Here is a 21,747-nt window from a genome sequence, read left to right as displayed (position 1 = left end):
GGACCGGAGGATGGTGGTCAGTGGGAGACGAGTGCCCTTGGTGGTGATGGGAACCCACGTACTTGGCCAGTTGCCATTCTTGCCACCACCCCAGACATTGTCTCTGGACATTGATCTCCGAGGCCAGGTTGGATGATGCTTTGAGCACCCTGGTCTACTGGGAGGTGTGCCTGTCCAGGGCAGGGGGGTGGAGCTAGATGAGCTTTAAGGTCCCTTCCAACCCGAACCGTTCTATGATTTTATGATAAGATGCGGCGTTTTTTGGTGTTGCATCTCTTAATCCCTTTAAAGTGGAGAGGATAAGAGGGAAAGATGGTTCTGTATCAAATCCACAGACCTGAGAGCCTGTGCCAGGCTCTTTGGTTTCTGACAGTTTTATGGCAGTATCCTCTGGCAAGTGAGCTGGTACTTGGCTACCGGGTATTGGTAGTAATGCCACATGGAGGAACGGCGAGCTGCCACCGACACCGCTACAGTACTGTTCGGCACTCGGTAGTACTTCCAGACTTTATTTTTCATTGCAGCGCTGGATCGCTATCTATATAACATTTTACAGACGGAGAAATGGAAGCATGTAGTAAATCATTTCCAGACATGGGGGAGAACTCAGGCTCTCAGTTCCCAGCTCTGTCCCAGTTCTGCAGCTCTCATTTCCCCACTGGCCAGGAGTATTGCCAGCATAGAGGCAAAGTGCAGATCTATTTAGGCCAATCTCCTGCGCAGCACAGGCCAATCTTTTGTCTTGAAGGAAGACTTCAGGAAAATGCATCCTGGACGATTAGAGAGCAAGTTTTATGTACAAGGGCAGGAGGTAATTTCTCCTGATCCAGTCAGTATCTGCCTGGGGTAAGCACAAAGGGTATAAACCCTTTATGTAACTTTATGCACTCCTATATAACTGTCTCATCGTACCGGATACCAGCACGACGGGAGCTATCATCAGCCAATTTTGCAAATACCATTTGTATTACAGCAAATAAACTTGTCAATGAACAGCGCAGTGCATTAAGGGAACCATCACACGCTGTGAAAAGTATTCTGTTGAGAAGCAGCAATCCACTCTTCATTAATCCGCTCTGCCTTGGATTCGGCTCTCCGATGAGACACTGCATTATCCTGTAGCTAAGCACAACGCGGCAAACCGACACTCTTTTATGTGAGAAAGTGCAACTCGGATGGCCTGTGTGCTTTTATGCCAACATCAGAAGAAAGTCTTCTGACCGAGCTAAGCAAGGCTGGAAAAACACAGTGCCTTTTCAAATAGCGGAGGTATGCCATGGCTGTACAAGTCTGAGGGATTTTTGTCCCCTGTCCTGGAAAAGATGCTGCTGTGGCCAATTCATTAGTACAGGAACCAGCACATGCCGTCGAGCGGCTCAGAGTGATGCAGTTCTGGATCATCCAAAGAATTCAGCCCTGGATCTGACCATCTTGAACCGGACCACGTTTGTCATACTAAGAGAAACTGGATGGTGAACTCTCTGAAGAGCCAGTCCTAGCTTTAGCGGTCTGAAGCCCGTCAGCTTTTTCAGAAATTCTGGCCTTAGCTGCAGGTAATGAATGTTAGAAAATCAAACCGTGAACTGTTCTGTAAATGCAGCTCGTTGTAGTGAAAATTCACAGGCCTCTTTGACAAGAGTCTCAGCTCTTCGTACCTACCAGGTTGTGCCGGAAAGGGGAGGATAAGGTTCTGAGAAAAAAGTTGAGTGTTTGGTGTAGAAGAATCTCTTACTTCATTGAAAGGGAGCACGTTCATATTGTGTTTCGTTTGGTATTTTCTTCCCTCTCCTTACCCGCTGCTGCTATCCTGCCTTCAGGGTTCTCCAGGAGCTCCTTAGCAATGACCTGCAGCAGACGGTGGGACACAGGGCAGCGGCGGCAGTGCTTCGCCCCGGGCAGGATCACCCTCTTTGCGTTTGTGGAGCTTTCTGGGCTGGGAAAGCTTCATCTGGGCAACCGCTTGGATGCAGGAAATCTCCAAATCCAGTTAGCGGTTAGGGCTCGAGGAGAGGGTAGATAGAGGACGTTGTCCAGTTATGATAAGCTGGCATATAGCCAAGTTCCGCGTCAGGGAAACCTCTCCTTCCTCGTCGCCGGAGGTCAGGGGAGTTGTTCATTTACCAGCGCAATGAGAGGAGGAGGCAAACGAAGGCAGATCTCCTCTTCTCTAACGTTTTGTGGAAGATGTTGGGGTGTATTTAGGCTGTCTCGGTGGGAGTGTGTGTACACATCCATACGCGTATGTACACATCCTTCCTCTTGCGGTAATATTCTGTCTGAGAGCTGTACTTTCCCGGCCCTCGCTGAGTTAGGCTGCTGTCGCGCATTGCAGCCGGCTTCTCCCACCTCCTCTCAGCATCCTGCGACGTTTCTTCTCGTTCTTCAGTAAAGAGCAGTGGAACAGAGTGATCCTGAGTCGGAGCAGCAGTCGCTCAGATGGAACGAATTTAGTCCTCGGAGGACAGAACAGCCTTTAAAAAAAGGTGTAACCGAACCCCATTCTCAGCTAACTTCGTCAGCCGTGCAGAACCTTCTCTCTGCGCTTTGTCCTTCCTTGCCTTTCAGTTCCTTGTTCTTGGAGATCACTGGGTGAACCGGTGATCACTGGGTAAATGTGGTGCTTGTTAAACCCAGAAGCTTTAACGATTCTGCTGCGAGCAGGATTTACAAGTAAGGGATATATTTACATGACTTGAAATGTTTGCCATTGTACCCGATTTTTCTCTTTCTAGTGTTAACTTTCCCCCATCCACTTCTAGCAGTGCCCTGCTGCTCGGGCGCGCAGCGCTGCTGCTGTCCCAGGCCCGGGAAGTCTTTCAGGTCCCATAAAATAGAGGTGCGGGAAGAGGCTCGTGCCTCCCTGTCCACCGACCCGTTCCCTGCCCGGCCGGTGACCGAGCAGGGATGATCTCCGTCATAAAAGCTGCTCTCAAGCTATTTGCTCCCAGATCTTTATGAACATCTCGCACGTGGCCAGCACACGAGTCCCCTAATTGAAACAAGTTGGTTGTTCTAGTAGTTATTTTTATGTGACTGCTGACACTGATTTACTTTATGGACTCATGAGCTGTACAATTTGAGTTTAAAAGCAGCTTAATTTTAAAGGTATTTAAACGTTTAAAGAGAGACTATTATTTTTAATCTGAGAACTTCAAAGTGATTTCTTTTCCCTACGATTTGTTTTGTTGTTTCTTTTACAGAGAATGGAAGAAAAAAACCCTGCATTTGCAGAGACGTTTTGTGCCACAGTAAATTTCAGACCAGAGCAAAGGTTTAATCAGAGTCACAAATCCTTTAAAATGAGTTTGTAATTAGCCCTTATGGCTACAGTTACACAGCCCTTAACTGGCTCTGCTGCTGGAGAGGCTGTGTGCTCTGCGATTGGAGTTGTTATGTTAAAAGACGTGGAGTCGGGGGCTGCCCGCCCAGTTCTGGGGACTGAATTACGCTTGTGGTTCTCTGCTGGTGTGTTGATTTTGCTGGAGTGGTGTTATTTCTGTTTCTCGGATTGGGTTTTGTAAAGGTGAGGGTATAAATTTACTGTCAGTTGATAAACGAGGAGAACTTAAGGCATTTTGTATTCACTGCGTCTCACCAAGTTTTCAGGCCAAAGCAGGTCATATCTATTTTCAATTGACTATACTGCTGGTAAGAATAATAAACATTTGGAAACTGTTAGAGGTTTCTTACCTTTGTGGAGTTCTGCGGGGGGAACGGTGGAACTAAAAACTTTCTGCGAGGCACCGTGTAGCATTTACCTGGATCTAAGAAAGGAATTGTCAAAGTCGAGACCCCTTTCGGTCATCGCTAAGCAGTGAGTCGCACAGACACTCCTGCCTGGGACGCGGGGGGTTCGCGAGGGGCAGCCACCGGCGCGGCGGGGGTGAAGATGGGGAGGGAACGGGGCAGTGGAGACGTCCTGTGAGCCCTGCTCCCTCCCGATCCAACAACTTCCGCGGGAAGGGCCTTGTATTGGTTACCAACCTCTCTATCCTTCATTTCTTGGGAGGAAACTGCTTGCATGTGACCAGTAAACCTTCACAAAGAAATTGGATGGGCATAGGGATAAATGGAATGTTCAGAGTTATAATTTGATGCTGACAAAAAACTGTTGGGATGGATATTAAATCTCATGCTCCAGAGCTTTAATCGGTCTCTAGGTTGGTCTCATCCTGATCTCCAGAAGTTAATGGGGAGCGAGGAGGACAGTATTCCTCTGATCCGTATTTACAGATGTCCGGCGCTTGCTTAGTTTGGCAGAGGTGGGCTGCCGAGCGAGACAGCCCCCGGGTCTCCCCGCGCTGGCAGCCTCTCTGCCGGTAATCATCGGCTTCAATGAAATAACTTGGTGGTGCCACTGGGCACCGCTGGTGCGTGCGAGGAGGGCAGGAGGGCAGGGATCTGCCTGTGACTGTTGAACACCAGATTACAGCACTTGCGTTTGCGTGGGGGAGTCTGTTTCTCTGCAGACAGCCCTGTCGAGTTCAGGGGGGTTGCGAGGAGCGTAAAGCCCGGTTCGAGGGGCGCTCAGGAGGCAGCGCCTCGGTGCTCAGAAGGTGTGCGAAGGTCTTTGGAGGAAGGCAGGCATATAAATGCAAAGAGGCTTTTTTTATTGGTAGGCATCGCTGTAGCTTGCGAGCTTCGCGTGCCGGTGATGTGACAGGGTTTCTGATAGAAGATCCTGCCTCACTTTGCTCTCTGAAAGCTGTCACTGCCGTTTTTTGTTTTTCTAAGATGAAACTCTTTTCCAGAGAATAAGTGTTTCTAATTGCGTTTGAATTCCAGCATGAAAACTCAACTAGCTGGAGGCTTTTGCAAAAGCCTGCAGTACTTGCTATTTTGTGTCTGTAGGTGTGAAGGATGCTTTAAGTAATCCATTACTCCTTTCTTGTTCATTTACAAATGCAGCAAGGTCACAGCCTTCCCGAAACCGCAATGTTTCGGATTGCTGAAATTGAATTTGGAAGAAGAGACAAAATAGTTTTCCTGTGTGTGTTTGTTCTTTCTGTAGCTGCATCTGTTGTGGGTTTTATTTTTGCCGGTATGATGTGAGTAAAAGTGTGGGATCCCCTTTGCTTCTCAGATCTGTTACAGCTGGCAAGACCCGGGCTCGCCCCCCTGGCTCTGCCAAACCCCCCCGTGGCTGCACACGCGCTTCCCACCGCACCGCCCCGGGGGGGGACAGCAGGTCCCGGGGGTGGGTGACAAGCAGGGAAGGGACAGCAGCAGGACAGGGCTGTGCTGGGCGCTGCTGGGAGGGAGCGTGGCTGCACCGCATCCCCTTGTTGGGAGATGCCCGGGGACGGCGTATGAGCTGCGTCGGGCTGAGGAGACACAGCTCTGTCCACGCGCGATCGCTCCTGTCGCCCGCCAACCGCTGGGGACCAGCATCGAGTCCGGCGGCAGGAGGGTGTGGGAAGTCCCGCAGTCGGGCTGCTGGCGTACTTCATCTTCTGGAAAAGCCTCTCTGACCTTGATTTGATACTTGGCTTAAGTCCTGTTTTTCTCAGTATGAATCCTTTCCAGAACGTAACTTGTTTTTGTTGTTTTCAAGTCCTTACAACTACAGCCTCTGCTGTTCTTGCTTCCCATCTAAAGGTCAACACTTCTAAAATAAAATACTCCTCTAAGCTGCCGGGCTCGGCCCTTTCTGCTGCTGGTCTGTCCCTCGAGCGAGCCTGCCTTGCCTCCGTTCCGGTCTTACAAAGGCAGAGGAATCGAAGAACTCAACTGCTTTCTCTGTTCCGGGCATTGTACCGTACCCTTGTTTGACTTTCTTCATTTGTTTCATTTCTAACACAAATGTGCCCGTGCTTGTCAGCGTGCTTTCCCTTCTCGGTTGCGCTGCTGTTACTGGGAGACGGGGAATCGATACTGGTGTCGTCTCAGGGAGAGGGGCTTTGGCGCTGGGACCGAGGAGTGCCGTGCCAACGCTGCTGCCTGAAGCCATCTCTGCTTTTCCTCCCCTGCAGGTGTGTTCTTCACCTTTCATACCTTTCACTTGGAGAATGGCCACGACTACCTCCTCATCACCGAAAATACCAGCTTTGCTCAGCCGCTGAAGCAACTGACGGGCTCTCGGCTGCCTGCCCCGCTGAGCGCAGGGCTCTTCGGAAACTTCTCTGCTCAAATTCGCTTCATCTCGGACTTCTCCATGTCCTACGAGGGTTTCAACATCACCTTCTCAGGTAAGAACAGGGCTGGACAAAGACTTAATTCTTTCCCTTTCCTTCCCACTTTTCTGTAAATCGTGGCAATAATCTTCTGTTGATGCAGTGCTCGCGACTTGGGTCACTGATGGTCACTCCTCTTCTTACCCCAGTAAATTATTCTGGCATTAAACCACAGTATGTCCCAAGAAATACTCTCCTTGTGCTCCCTTTATTGCCAGACGTAGCAGTTCGGTCTGCCTTGAGCTCCAGTAGGTGACTAGATTGAATTCCACTGGAATTAAATCCCGCTGCAGATGTGTTTGTTGCCTTCTCCCTCCTCATCCCATCATATTTCCCGCTCTGTTTATGGTCGGAGTTTCAGCTCACATTTTCTTGGCGTATGCCATCCCTCTTTCCTCCAGCTGCCTGCCTTCTCTGTTTATCAGAGGAAAATCACTGCAGTAGTTACAACATTTCCATTTCCAACATGGGAAGCTGGGACAGATGGGATCTTTTGGAAGGCAACGTTGAGCAATCTGGACTTCTTGGATAAGGAGCGAGGCAGAGCTGGTCACTCCCATTGTCCGTCTGGTCTCTTTTTTTTCCCGTTGGTTCATTGCTCCCCGTGGATGCTCATCCCGTGACCCAGCCTCTGTACTGGCTTCAGCCTGTCCTAGATGTGACATGTGCCACGTGCAGCCACGTCCAGGTTTCCATGAGCCCGTTGGCATTGCTGGGGAACTGGAGACGGCGTTTTCTCTTGCGGGGCTTCCTCTAACCGACCTGCTGTAAGGGCAGGTGAAAGCAGACCTCCTGGGGTACGCAGGGGCGTCGAGGGATGCAGGATTTTGCTGACTGCAGCATCCCTTCCGCCTCCCGCTGTGCTGGTGAAGATGTGGCTGTGTTGAGACAGGTTCTGCCCTCAGCTTTTCCAGTAAACCAGTCCAGCCCTGCGTTTACTCAACCGAGCCACTTCTGTGGCACAAACTTCTGTTCTGGGGTTATACAAAACGCTGGTTTCTTCAAACGGAATTCTGGATTTTCAGAAGGTGTCACTGAGGAGCGCAGCGTGTGCGGTGCTCTTGGGGAGACGCCCGACTAAAGGCGCGTTTGCCTGTGCAGAACAGCTCATCGCATTTGCAATCGATCGCTCTGCGTGGGTAATCTCTGCTTGAAGTGCGCAAGGTGCTAAACTGTGTCCTTTAACCCAGAGTCCTACAAACGACTGCCAAAGTGTTTGCCCGGGCACGCATTTCAGAAAAATGTAATATTTACTGCCTGGGTGCCCTGACAAGCCGTTCTGTAAAACAATCGGTTAACGGACAAAAGCTTATCATATCGGTGCTGTTCTTTTCTGTATCTCAGCGGGTCTTTTAGTCCTGAGGGCCACAGCTGCAGGCGGAGCGTGCTGGTGCGGGAGAGAGACGGCCGGTTCCCTTGCGGAGCTCGGTGCTGGTGTGCGCGCGCTGTCTCTGACCGACAGGGCCGTTGCCATAGATGCAGATGAAACCTTTTGCGCTGAGAGAACCGGTTTCCGATACCTTTGTTCTGGCCTCTGAAGTCAGGGATTTGCATGTGATACTCCGTGGAAACTAGTTGGAAAGTTTCCAATTAACTTTTATTTTGATGGGGGGAGAAATGGCTTTTTGCCTTAAAAAAAAAAAAAAAAAAGCCTCAAATTATCTAATTGTAACTATTATTTTTAATGTGTTTTGGGACTTCCTTTTCTTGGAAGAGGAAAATGGGAGTCAGTTACATTTTTAGCTTCCTTTAGATATATATGTACATACTTTGTACTTTGCAGGTCTGTTGTTTTTCAAAAAAGAACCCTCGAAACAGGTTTCCTTCAAAATGTTTTGTGGTCAAAGATGTACATTTGGCTGTTAGCCGTAATGCTGCATGACCTTTCATTTAGCAGCAGCTTCGATGTTCTCTTGCGTTCCCCAAGCAAGATGCTGCGTTCATTCATTTTCAGGATTAGTAATGTAGAGGCAGCAGAAATCCCATCCGGATCAATTCATCTTCATTTGACTTAACCAGAGGGAAAATGACAAATTTCCATCGTGTTTTGTCACCGCTGATGTCACTTTCTTGTTTGCCTGACAACAGCGACAGAAAATGAGACCTGTTGTACTTTGAGTTGGTTTAAATCATGATCCTGGTGACCCCCTGGGGGCTGCACATTGAGTGTGAAACCCAGACTGGTCTTCATGGCTCAGACAGGACACGTCTTGCATGGATGCTTCCCCGGTGTCCATACCGGCTGGGGATGGAGGGATGGAGAGCAGCACTGCCCAGAAGGGCTTGGGGGGTACTGGGGGGTGAAAAACTGGACGTGAGCCGGCAATGCGCGCTGGCAGCCCAGCGAGCCCCCGGCACCCCGGGCTGCATCCCCCGCAGCGTGGCCAGCAGGGCGAGGGGGGGATTGTGCCCCTCTGCTGCGCTCTGGGGAGACCCCCCCACAGTGCTGCCTCCGGCTCGGGGGGTCCCCACAGCAGAAGGACACAGAGCTGTTGGAGTGGGGCCAGAGGAGGCCCCGGAGGTGCTGGGAGGGCCGGAGCCCCTCTGCTGGGAGGACAGGCGGGGAGAGGTGGGGGGGGTTCAGCCTGGAGAAGAGAAGGCTCCGGGGAGACCTCAGAGCCCCTTCCAGTGCCTAAAGGGGCTCCAGGAAAGATGGGGACAGGCTTTTTAGCAGGGCCTGTTGCAACAGGACAAGGGGTAATGGCTCTAAACTAAAAGAGGGAAGGTTTAGACTAGATATAAGGCAGAAATGTTTTATAATAAGGGTGGTGAAATCCTGGCCCAGGGTGCCCAGAGAGGTGGTGGATGCCCCATCCCTGGAACCATTCCAGGTCAGGTTGGACGGGGCTCTGAGCAACCTCGTCCAGTTGCAGATGTCCCTGCTCATGGCAGGGAGGTTGGACTAGATGGCCTTTAAAGGTCCCTTCTAACCCAAACTGTTCTGTGATGCCTTTGCAGAGCTTCACTACAGCTGGATCAAAGCTCAGAGCTCCCTCCTCATCCTCGTGTTCAGGGACTGGGTTGTCCTCCCTGGGGAGAATGGAGTGTGAGGTGTCACCCTGCCGTTCCATAAATGTCCCTTTGTCCCCTGTAGAGTATGATTTGGAGCCCTGTGACGAGCCGGAGGTCCCAGCCTACAGCATCAGGAAGGGTCTGCAGTTCGGAGTGGGGGATGTCCTCACCTTTTCCTGCTTCCCCGGCTACCGGCTGGAGGGCTCATCCCGCATCACCTGCCTCGGGGGGAGACGGCGTGTGTGGAGTTCGCCTCTGCCAAGGTGTGTTGGTAGGTGGTCATGTGCTTTCATTTTGCTTGGTTGGTTACGCTGTGCTGGATGGTTTCGGTGGGCCGGGATGGGCGGCGTCCCCCAGGATGGCATCTCTCAGCTGGCGGGGTGGTTGGTGCTGGGATGGGGGAGAGGGAGCTGGAATGAGCTTTTTCGGCCCTGCGGCTGTGTGTGGGGACGGGAGGGACAGGCAGAGGGGGCGCAGTCCTCTCCCGAGCGGGAGCACACCGAGGGCATGGCAGACCGGGTCACACGTCGGCAGAAGCCCCGTCTCTCCGCAGCCCACCCACAGTGCTGCGGTCGAGCCCTGGTGATTGTACGAGTGAGTTAATCGCAAGCCGTGGGAGAGCTATCATCCCTTTTGGGATAGTTTCTGTAAAACAGCATGGTTTTAAGGCCATCCTCCCTTTGAATCAGAGTGCTGTAAAGCTTAATAGTCCAGCCGTGAAAGCTGCTTCTGGGTGGGTGATCTTAAGCAATGCGAATTCCACATTAGCAGGGGTCTCGGGGAAACCCACTCTGGCTTTTACCTTTCCCTTATCCTCCAGAGGTTTCTTGCACCTTACGCCTTTCCCTTCCTCTTCTAACCGTTGTGAGTCCTTTTTGCAACCCTTCCAGCCGTTATTTATACTAATAAATAAACCTGAGGATAGAGGAGGGGAAGAGCGAGTCTCTGGCTGCCGTCCCTGCTGCAGATGGGCTCCAGAGGCTCTCGTCTGGCGGGGTCTGCCGAGCATCCCTGCCCAGCCCGCGCCCCCTCCGCGCGTAACGGGTAGCGCAGAAGAACAAAAGTAGCAATGCGCTACGGCAAGAAAGCAGAACGGGGGAAGGATGCTTCAGGCTTTTGCAGAAAGTTTTAACGTATCTTTTTGTTGTACGAGTTAGTAAGTAGGAAACTATTGAGTGCCCTGCTGCTGCCTGGCTCGCCCGGAGCCACGGAGGATTCATTCGAACCAGGCAGGCCACCTCTCTTGCCTGGCGAAGCCTGCTAGGTGGATTTTCCTGATCTCTGTTAGTGACCTTTGAGGGCCGTTGCAGAGAGCATCCCAGCAAGAGCCCATCTGCTTCCGCAGCCTGTCGAGTTGTGTCATGCTGAATGCATTTCCCAGCACTGCTTAATGCTTAGGTCACAGGGCTGCATCATCCTGCTGTGACGAGCAGCCTCTCCAGGGCATGAATAATAATCAGGTTGCAGAGAAAGCTAATCAGGGAATAGAAATCAAAAGGAATCATAACAAAGCTTTAAGCTTGATCTTCAGACATCATCACTGAGTGGACACACTGGCTTCCGTTTGCCAATTCCCTGCTGCAGCTGCCTTTGAATTAGCTTTTGGTTTTATAATAACGGGTCAAGTTCACTGTCTGGTGATGTGCACAGAGCTCTGGTGGCAAGGTGACAGCTTTGTCCCCACTGTCAGATCTGTGTGCTCGCCCTGGATATGGATGGATATTGGAGACTGACCTGTTAAGATCATAGGAGACTTAATTGTTTTTGTCAGACAACCCAGACACTTTGTATTCCATCCCTCTTCTAGAGACGGGTCTGGGGAGAAACGAGAGGGGTTTGTTCCTTTGGCCATCCCCTCTCTCCGGGGTGGGAACGCTCCCCACCGACTGCTCCTTCAGACCAGAGCCCAAGCGGGGATGTCTCCAGCACCATCCCTGGACAGTCGGTGCTAAAGCGAACGTCCTGCTTTACGAACAGGGCGGGAGGGGAGGAGAAAGCCGCCTCCAAAGTACCCCCTCTCGGTGTGTCTGCCGCTGCTTTACTTAACCCTCGTGCTTTACTGGGGGACCAGGAGAGGCGGCGGAGTCAGCGCAGAAAGCCGCGCACGCACCATGATGGTTTCCCTCAGCTCCAGCAACTTTGTATGCTGCGAAGGACCGGTGGAGATGAGGCAGAGCTAGCTAATCAGAGAAGCTGTTCTCAGGGCAAGTTGGAGTGACTCTCCCCAGCCGTGCATGCAGAACGCCGGCACTCAAAGGAGCGGGGAGCCGGCGTTCTACGGCAGAAAATCTTTCAGGGTAAATAGGCCGAGAAAACAACGACTCGTCGGTTGCTCATGTGGGAGCTAATCAGGGAGTAACGAAAAATGCTAAACACGTGGTGGTTGCAAGGCAGAGTTACATGCGTTGGGGGATTGTACGTGTGTGTAGCAGACAGGCTGCCATAGTCCGGGCTGAAACCAGGCGCTCAGACGAGACAGCGGCTGCTGGCAGAAGGCTTCCTCTGAGGAGGACATCCTTTGAATGCCATTCTGCAATTGGGCCCTCAGGCTGTACGGGAGTGTTGCAGACTTTTGCTTCCTCGCTGCGATCGCAGCGGGTAAGAGCTCGTTTGCACACCATCCCGCGAGCTCTGCTGGAGCTCAGCGCTATCACAGCGGTGCGGCGGCGTCTGGCACTCGGCTGCGCCTGAGTGTCTGCTCACCACCTCGTGTAGTGAAGAAGTGCCCGTAGCAGTCCACGTTTGTACGGGACAGGTTGTGTCCTTAAAAGCTTGCAATTAAAATACATAAAATACAGAAGCGAAGGATGGTTGTTGCTGTTTTCTGGAAGCATTAAGCCCGGATCTCCTGCCATCCAAGCTAGGTCAGACCTCCAAAGCTGCCATCCTCTTCCTTCTCCAGAGAGGATCATTCTGCCAAGTTTCGAGTCACACAAATCTTCTAACTTCAAATCTGGCTCAGACTCTAACAGCGTTCGCACTAGGCAGAGTAGAAGAGGAGGCAAATCTGGTGAAGGAGCAGAGAGGCCGCACTCGGAGAAGGTGATGAGCAGGGCTGGGCTGCAGGTCGTAGTGAATAACAACAGGGAAAGGACTCTTTCTTTCTTAAATCACAGCAGTTAATAACCTGTCATAGGACTTAAGCTTGTCTCAGGGAGGGAAGGAGCATTTTCAGTACCATTAGCTGCCCCTGCCCTTCCGGCTCCCCGAGCGAGGGGTATTTAGGGATGCCCACATCAGCATCTCCCTGTCCCCATCCCCTTCTCTCTTGCACAGGAAAGGTCAGGTTTGGCTGTGCCACGGAAAAACCTGAGCCCACTGTGGTTCCTGGAGTGACATTTTGGGAGGAAACAAAGACATGTAAATTTGAGCTAATTTCCAAAACTGGGAGGCAGATGGATCTCTGTTTTTTGCTCTTTTCCTAATGGGAATGGATGTAATTGTTAGCTGCAAAGCTGGGAAGAAAAAAACGCAGGGAGCAAGGGATGAGAGGTCCTTTCAAATACTGTCAAGTGCTGAACTGGAGAGTTGAGGGCAGCAGTAACAACAAATAAGGTCAAAGTTTTGCCCTCTTAGCTTTCAGGAAATTATTTTGGGGAAGATTTTGAAGTTCAGACTTAGCTTTATCGTTTGTAATCATTTGGCATTTTCACTAAGCATATCGTTCTGCACAAAGAGCTCTGGCACTTGCAGCACGTTGGTACCAGCAATCAGTGGGGTGCTCTGTTGACTGTTGAATAAATACCTTGATTTTTATATACTATATATAGGTATAGGGTGAACTTTGTATAAATATGGAAAAGATTTTAAATATTTCAATCTAAGGATATTTTTTATTTTCCTTCTGGTTCGTGAATCAGGCAGGAACATAGACACAGGCACCATTTCGAGCAGGTGGTGGCTTTCCAGGGATTTTTGAATGTTTTTCTGAATTGGGTCCCAAGATAGCGTTTGAGCACAACTTTTGTGACTCAGTTTCCCTATCCATAGAAGGAGAGGGTATTAATCTCTCTTGTTAAAGCACCTGAGGTTTAATGATGATAGAAGTGCTATTAAGTACTGTTTGTTTCCTGACTGCACTTGGAAAGAGAGTCCATGGATGTGTTAGCGGGTGGGCGTAGGGAGGAGTGAGCATCTGTGGCCGTTTGGAGGAATCGCCTGCATGTGTTGTATGGCGAGAATATGCACGTGGTTATTGAAATATGGTTTTGTGTCTTTATATAGCTGAATGTGGTTCATCTGTAACGGGCACCCAAGGTGTTCTGCTGTCCCCCAACTATCCAATAAACTATAACAACAACCACGAGTGCATCTACTCCATCCAGACGCAGCCGGGAAAGGGGATCCAGCTGAAAGCCAGGACTTTCGAACTGGAGGCAGGAGATGTCCTCAAGGTAATTCTTCTGTCTTTAGCAATGAAGCAGTACCGCGCTGCTCATGAGAGCAAGATCTGAACGGGAAGCGATGTTCTAAAATTTTAATGCAGTCAGACAGTGCTGACAGTGCAGCGGTAATCTCTGGAAGAGACTCGTGCTAGGACTGCGAGCGACCCGTGGTCACTGCTGCGCTGTTGAGTGACTGCCGGACTGTTTTGAAGACAGCAGCAACGTTCCCGTGGACCGGGCTGAACTGCAGGCGGGGCAGCTGGGCCAGGATGTTGTCTGCCTGTATCCCCTGTGAGGTTAGAGCAAGGCACAAGGTGGGGATACATCTGTGAAACAACACCTTCCAGCCCAGGGGCACTGTCTGATCAGCGCGTGTCCCCGCTGTGCTTCACAACGTGCTGTGTAATTTTAGGGAAGCAACACCTCTGAACTTCACCAGCTCAGAGCGGTCGCTGGCGGCAGCACTGGGGCAGCAGGAATGCCCTTTGCCCCTCAGCCTAGCTGGTTATTGCAGGCTTCGCTCTGCAGATGGGCGCGTACGCAAATTCTGTATCTGTTAAAAATGTAGACGCGTGCTATAGGTGCCCCTGGTCTGGCAGGGGGTTGGACTGGATGGTCTCCAGAGGTCCCTGCCAACCCTCACCAGTCTGTGACTCTGTGATATCTTTGCTGTATGACTGCACCTTCTGCTGTGAAGCCTTCCCTGAGATTTAGAGATTTGTTGGAATGCCAGGAGTTCGTTCTTTTGTAGCTAAACTTCAGTTTTTATCTGCGTAGTTGTACAGGGGAAACGGGTGACACGTGAGGAAGTGTGAGTTTCTTACCATTATTTTTGTGTTTTTAAGGATCAAGGCCGATTTGTCCCAGAAAGGGGTTTATTTAAATGCAGAACTCCAAACTCAAGCTCAGCATTCTCATACTCAGATTAATCTGCATTTACAAGTTTCAGGACTCTATAATAGGAGGCAAATCCAGGCTGAGTTTCTATTAACCACAAAGAAATGGTTTTGTAGGAGGCATTAATATTACAAGATGTGTGCTGCTGTGCTAAGCCATCTTCCCAGAGAACGCCTCTGTCCTTATTTAAGTGTTATATTTCTGCACTGTGAGATAGATGTAATCCACATATTTTCAGCTCACAAATGACTGGAAAGAGAGATTGCCAGCTAATGTGGAGAATATACTTGGTGTGAAAGAAATGATGTCCTCTCAACAGGTTTGTCATCAGCTACTCATCTGCTCCTGAGGAAAGTTACCATCAGTCTCCACTAGTGAGAAGTTGCTCTTTATACTCAAAGAGAATCATGCTATCTAAAAGAAAGAAAGAAAAAAAAAAAAAGTGATTTTCTTAAATAATTTTGGGGTCGAGGCACATCTGTGAGTCACCATAGGACAAAATGTTTTTCCCAGGAGCTGTGCTGCACCTCTGGAAAGAGAGTTTAGTTCAGAAGCCCCAACCCTGAGTGCAGGATAAGCTCAGGGATAAGGAGAAGGACCCAGATCCTCCGGGGTGTGGGTCCTCCTCCTCGGATGAGCAGCAGCATGAAGTCTCGCCAAGTCAGACTCTTGGTTGGGACAATTTCCCTGGCTTGAAAGGAGCTGCCCCTGTTCGCGCTCATGGATGATTTAGTCCCTTAAGTAGCAAATAAAATATATTTTGCAGTATGTGTTTCTTGTTCCTCCCAGGTCTACGATGGCAGCAATAGCTCTGCTCGCCTGCTGGGCTCCTTTAGCCGCTCGGAAATGCTGGGCACCAGCATCAACAGCACCTCCAGCAGCATGTGGCTTGAGTTTATCACCAACAGCGAGAACACCAGTAAAGGCTTCGAGCTGCAGTTCTCTAGTAAGTCTTGGGCCCATATGCTTGCGAGGTGGGAATCCGAGGTGTAATGGTGTGGTTTTGTGTTACGGTCGCATGACCGGAGGAAACAGTGCTTTCCATAAAGATCTGGTAGTCTAAAGTGGAACTGGAGCGGGGGAGGTGATGGTGCTGGCAAACCTTTTCTGCTGTGAATGAGGCGGTGGTGATACAGAAACTTTGGATCGAAGCTGAGATTCCAGATTTCTGGGATCTTGGTCAAATATTAAGTAAAAAAAAAAATTAATTTTCAATATGGTGTTTCTTCTATCCGTCAAAAGATTTTAAGAAGAAAATATTAATATGGCATCGTGTTAACATCTTCTGGTTGTTAAATATCTGTGAAAACAGATGCTGTTTCTCCCCCTCCAGGTTTTGAACTCATTAAATGCGAGGACCCTGGCGTCCCGCAGTTCGGCTACAAGGTCCACGACGAGGGACACTTTGCTGGCAGCTCTGTGTCCTTCAGCTGCGACCCTGGGTACACCCTGCGAGGCAGCAGGGTGCTGGTCTGCCTGACGGGGGAGCGGAGGGCTTGGGATCAACCCCTGCCGACCTGTGTAGGTGAGGCAACTCTCGCTTTTGGAACATCCTCTGACAAGTACTTCCCTTGTGGGCATCCCACTGAACGCCCTTTCTTCCTCCTTTGCTAATACATATGGCTTTGCCTCCCATATTGATGCACCCCTCTGCTTTAGTAAAGGCCACGGTGGGGGTACTGTGTGGGGCGTCTCCAGACTGAGAGCGCTGATGTCGGCAGAGCTTGTGCGAGCAGTCCTGACGTGAGACCCTCTGCTCTGAGCACGGGTTTGACGAGGATCCTTGCTTCGCTGCAGGGAGACGACTGCTTTTCCAGTCCTTGTCCTTTCACTCGAATGTGTTAAACAGAGCGGCGCTTTCTGATAGTGGCAGACATCAACGTGTGTCCAGGTGTCTGACGGCGCACAGTCACGTTTATTTGAGAGCTACCTGACATCTCATCCCAGACTCGCAGACATTTTAATTCCCTCAGTTAGTTTTCTCTTTGCCAAGTCCTGAGTTCCCTTTTACCTGTAAGTCTCCAGAAGGACACCTTCTTGCTTGCAAAACTCTGGTGTTAAGTTCTGTGTATCTAAACGAAGTGCTGTTGGTCTGTTACTTGACAGCCCCGTAATTCGCTGGTGTTTCCAGCGCATGGTGAAGTTCTTACAGACGAACTCCTCTGAGATCTCAACAACCGACAGGCTGCTGTGGGGGTTACAAGTGATGTGCTCAGACGTTGGCACTCTGTATTCTCCCATGGGTTAGGACCTTTCTTTATGCAGTAACTCTTTGCTGAATTTTAGCCTTGATCGTTGAGGTGAAAAGGCAAATTTCTGTGATTTATCCATTTTCTTAACCTTTACCCTATTTGCTTTCTATATCTTACATGTGAATGGTTGTGTATGTGTGAGCATACGCGAACTTAAAGAATTTTAATGAATACGTTATGAAAATGTATTCAAAATCCTCACGTTCTTTTGAGGTTCATTTAGCAGATACATACATATGTTAGATTCTTCATTTTATCAGGCTGATGAATCGTTAAGACGTTTTGCAGATACGAGCAGAAGAGCTGAGCTCTTTCACCCCACGTGTGTGAACGAGGGAAAGCGGGATGCTGGCAGGCTCTGCCTTTACTCGCTGCAAAGTCAGAAAGGTGGAGGGAAGCTTGTTAGGATGTTAGGAGGGAAGATGTTAGGAACGTGCACAGAGGTGCAGAGTTACTCTGATAACTCAGTCTTTTAGCTGAATTAAATGAGTCTCTTTATCTTTGTTTTGTAGGCTCTAAGAATCTCTTTAAATGGCAAGAAATACTCCCTGTTGTATTCAGAGGATGAGATTTGCATCGTTGCCAAGCAAGAACCATAGCATGTCATGAATCTTCTCACTAACCCATATGTTTCTTTCAGCTGAGTGTGGGGGCACTATCAAAGGAGAGTCGTCGGGACGGATACTGTCTCCCGGCTACCCAACGCCCTACGATCATAACCTGAACTGTATTTGGACCATAGAGGCAGAACCTGGTTGCACGATAGGGTGAGTTGGGCCAGGTTATTGTAGCTTGGTCTTCTTTCCATGTACAGCTTATTTTTCTAGAAGTAGACCAATAATTATCATAAGGCAAGTAGAGAGAGTGCCCTGTCACTTCAGAGATTCCCAAATGAAAGAACAAAAGCCGGTTTATCTCCTCGCCTGGTTGGACAGGAGCAGCATCACTTCTCCCCTATATGGCCTGGGCCAGTAACAACTGTCGTGGTGACACCAGATTCTGTGCTGCCTGTGGTATTACTGTGTTAAAATAACAGCCAAGAGCTTTTATGTGCATGTGCAGTGTAAGTACTTTTCACCCCTTTCCTTAATGGGATGTATTCAGAACCAAACCTTTTCCACCAGATTAGTGTTGAATTCCCCCACAATATTTAACGTGGGTCCAAGTCCCATCTGTCCAATCCTAAAATGAGGATGTAGATACAAAATTCCTTGGAAGAGCACATACCAGGGAAGGATAAATGAGAGGCAGTTATGGGTTTGGTTTATTTCCCATTTGTGCTGCCCGAGTAAATTAATGCTGAAAGGGATGAGCTCAGTCACGTTACATTTGTGAGAATGAACGGTCCGGTGTGGCGGTCCCCAGGCGTGAGTGGACAGCTGGAAAACTGAGACCACAGCATTTAGCCTTCATCTTCTAAATGGCATAGTTTTGTTGTTTTAATACTAAATAGAACAAATACGATGTAATTATTCTCCCAAAGGAAAGGCTCGAGATGGTTTCTAAACATCTGGTCTGTACAGAGACCCAAGGCTGTTTTCTTCTCCTCTGACTTCTCTTACTGTGCTGTTGCCACTTGCCTGTCGGAAGATGGCAGTTTGAAATGTCATTTGTTTATAAGTTAGGTGGATTTGGCAGTTAGGTAAGCATGGGACTGAGAACATTTGGCTCACAGAGTCAGTGCCGTCTCCAACAGAATCCAGGCCATTTCCTGCTCCGTGATCCCTCCTCTGTGGTCCCTGCTGCTTGACCACCGTTCCCCCGCTGAAGCTTGCCCAAGCCCTGCCACGCCATTCGTGGCGTACCTACATATTTCAGCCCAGCTAAAGCCGTCTTCGACAGAAACCTGAACTGTATTGGCGAGTAAAGTTTTTGCTACGTGGTGGGGCTTGAAGGGGAGAAACATAGATAAAGTCTGCTCAACAACAGTCCTCTTTTCCCATGGTCTCCCATCATAATTTCTAGCGCTTGCTAGCTGGTGTGTGCGCCCCGCTTCTGTGCTGACCCGAGACCTGCTGCTGCTCCAGTCCTGCGCTCCATTGTCGGTGCCCCTTTGCCTTCACGGCAGCTGCCCGGCTGCATCAGCGCTCTTCGTCTCTTCAGCGGAGACTGTTGCTCATGTTGGGCTCTACAGTGCTTTTAGTTGATGGGTTTATACTGGCGATAGATTTGGTCCAGTATTCTCATTTTTACTTAATGCAGAAATTGCCTCCATTAGCTCTGCTCTTCAGTACGGGTCAGTAATGGATGGTTTCTGGTAGGAACACAGGAAGAAGAGAATAGCAAACGCAGCTTAATTCCTGCCCAGTCAACTTCCACTTGAAGTCTCCTCTTTTTTCGTTCTTGAAAGGATCTGAAGATTTTTATAGGACAAAGTAGACATGAGACACCCCTCTTCTCTTCCCACCCCCCTCCAAAGCGTAAGAGACTGCCTCATCCGGCGAGTGAACTTGACTCACACGCGTAATCCCCGTCTGCTCCTGCGAGAGCGCTCAGACGAGAGGAGCCATAGGCATGCGTCTGCGGGAGCAGCCAGAGGCTCGGAAGGGGCCAAGACTGAAATGAAATGCTGCCAGGCGGCAGTACGGTGGTACACCTTGCGACCCTTCCTTTCATCACAGATGAAAGCTGCCTTCTTCTGTTCCTTTATTTGGCAGCTCAAACAGAACAGACGATCTCTGGGTAGTTGAGAGCATGTTTTCAGCAACTTCATTTTTATGGTAATCCATTGGAAAAATAATCCTCTTCACGCATGATACAATTGTATAAAGCTCTCGTTTATAACTTACATTAAAATTAATCACCAAAGCTTTTTGAATAAAGCCGTATCTGCACAGAACAAGGGGAAGGAGAGACAGATAGAAAAATTAGTCTGTACATCACTGCCATCGAAGTTGAAGGGCTGCACGTTGAGAGAGGATTGATTCTGTGCATGTGCAAACACACACGTGCACACGCACACAACATTACAGCTAAAATGAGTTGGGTCACCTGTGAGACTCTGGAGAGAGGAAGGAGAAGTGGGAGGGCCTGCTGGAAAATGAATGAAATTGCCCTTCGCGCACTGCTTGCGTAGCTGAGAGCAGTGAATACAGTTAGAAGTGGCAGCAGTGTTTTATTGTGTAGCAGTGATGGCGGTGTCATAAGAGTGTAACCATAGTGCTAATCCCGGTTTAGTGGACGGTGCTGTATTGACAGATTCCATTTTTCACCGTCTCATGTAGAAATAGGAGTGAGAACATTGGGATGTTCCAGTTTTGCTCCCGTGGAGATTTCTAGGGACGCAACGTTTACCAGCTTTTAACTTTGGGACCCCTCTCTGGGCTGGCGGGAGGCAGCGGGCAGCCCCGCAAACCGCTGGGAGCGCGAAAGACGTGTGGGTTTGCTGCGAGCCATGGGGCATTCCCAGCGTGTGGAGCTGCTGGAGCCGGCTCCGGGTGGGAAAGCAGCCTCTCGCCGTGCAGAGCTGGGTCGGGGCGGCCAGGGCTCGCGTGGGAAACGGCAGCAGAAGGAGCCCCGGGTCAGTCGGTCACGATGTGGGGGCGTTGTGAAGGGCTGAGCGGTTCACCAAAGATCGTGCAGATTGTCAGCGCGGAGCTGCCTCTCCTCCTCTCTGCTCCTCGCCAAGCTGGGAGAACTTTCCCTCTATCGTGTATATAGATATATATAGCCACAATTCCTAATTTGCTTCTTGCTGCATTTTCACGCATGTAATTGGGATTCTCAGAGTGCAAGAATAAAACTCTCTTCCCCCCCATTGTCTGCTATAACCCGGTGCTCAGTCTTATCTTAAATGAAGCCCTGCAGGGAATAGAATTGGGCTGATAAAAAAAATCAGGCTGTTTGGTTACAGGTGTGCCCATTGAATAGAGTGACTTGCTCCGGGGCGCACCAGTTTTGTTAATAAAATCAGCTATCCCGATAGACGCCTGAAGCAGCCGGCAGCGGACAACCTGTGCCTCGCCGCTGTGTCCCCTGGTTGTCACGCTGAGGGGTGCAGCGCAGCCTGCGGGGTGCTGCTTAAAAATCAGTGAGGGGAGTGCGCTGCTGTAGGCAGCCGTGGTCCCGCGCGGAGCCGGTGGGGACCTCTCCCAGGCGGTGGCAGTGCCAGGGTGTCCCCGCACCCCAGGTCAGTCTCTGCCAGCGTCTCCCTGCTTCCGAGGTCCTCAGCAATGAGTTTTCTGCGGCAGTTTTGGCTAACTAGAAGCAGTTAGCGTGACAGCAAACATCATCCGGCCAACGCACCTGCGGAGAGCAGCTCTGCGGTGATCCGGTCTTATTTTCCTCGAGTTCTAGCTTTTATTCCTCTTTGCTCAAGGTCTCTGCTAGGTAGATTTATGATTCAGCTCTTTTGGTTTCTGTCGGATTCTATGGACATTATTTAGTTGCTGAGTACATTGCAGTGGTTTTTTTTTTTTTTCTCCCCCTTTTATAGTTCTACCTGATTTATTTATGTTTGCCCCGGATAAATGGGAACGCAGCCAAGCGAATGCTCCCTTGTTTTCCTCCGTGGGCTGTCAGGGTTTTAAGCGCAGTACCTGATCTTTTTTTTTTTTTTTTTTCAGATTTTTCTCAGTACACTTTATGGTTTTCTGTCCCTGTTTCAAACTGGTGTGCCTCAAGTTGCCCTGTTTTAGCCTGATTTCATTGTGTCAGGTGGTATTTCCCCCAGTGGTAATGTGGCAATGAAAAACAGAGGCAGTTAAATGCCTTCTCTTCGTTGGCATTTTAAGTGCCGGAGTGAAAGGGACTGAACCCTGAGGTATGGCAGCCTTTAGCTGATAACTCCCTTGGGTGTAACAATAATAATGACAGTGTCTTACACGTTGATGGTACTTCTGATCTTGGAAGATCCCAAAGCTCTTTGCCAAGCCTGGATTCATCTGCCTGCCATCCTTCCACAGCAGGGGTTGGTTTGGAGGGGAGAATCATAGAATCACAGAATGGTTTAGGTTGGAAAGGACCCTGAAGATCATCGAGTTCCAACCCCCCTGCCATAGGCAGGGACACCTCCCCCCAGCCCAGGTT

At 49.9% G+C, this 21,747-nt stretch overlaps 1 protein-coding gene across 1 annotated transcript in view; it reads left to right on the top strand.

Annotated features, from left to right (window-relative positions):
• CSMD2 (CUB and Sushi multiple domains 2) overlaps positions 1–21,747 on the top strand; it is a gene marked incomplete at both ends in the record, with an annotated part of 311,031 nt that overhangs the window by 197,538 nt on the left and 91,746 nt on the right. Inside the window, 6 exons of the mRNA XM_082494202.1 lie at positions 5,973–6,188; positions 9,268–9,456; positions 13,410–13,579; positions 15,257–15,413; positions 15,801–15,992; positions 17,360–17,486. Coding sequence (XP_082350328.1) covers positions 5,973–6,188; positions 9,268–9,456; positions 13,410–13,579; positions 15,257–15,413; positions 15,801–15,992; positions 17,360–17,486 — 1,051 coding nt within the window. The remainder of the gene's footprint in view (positions 1–5,972; positions 6,189–9,267; positions 9,457–13,409; positions 13,580–15,256; positions 15,414–15,800; positions 15,993–17,359; positions 17,487–21,747) is intronic.

Source organism: Vanellus vanellus (genome assembly GCF_965231255.1).
Source record: "Vanellus vanellus genome assembly, chromosome: 22".
Classification (NCBI taxonomy): Eukaryota; Metazoa; Chordata; class Aves; order Charadriiformes; family Charadriidae; genus Vanellus; species Vanellus vanellus.
The sequence above is the reverse complement of the archived record's forward strand: the minus strand, read 5'-3'. Positions and strand labels throughout refer to the sequence as shown.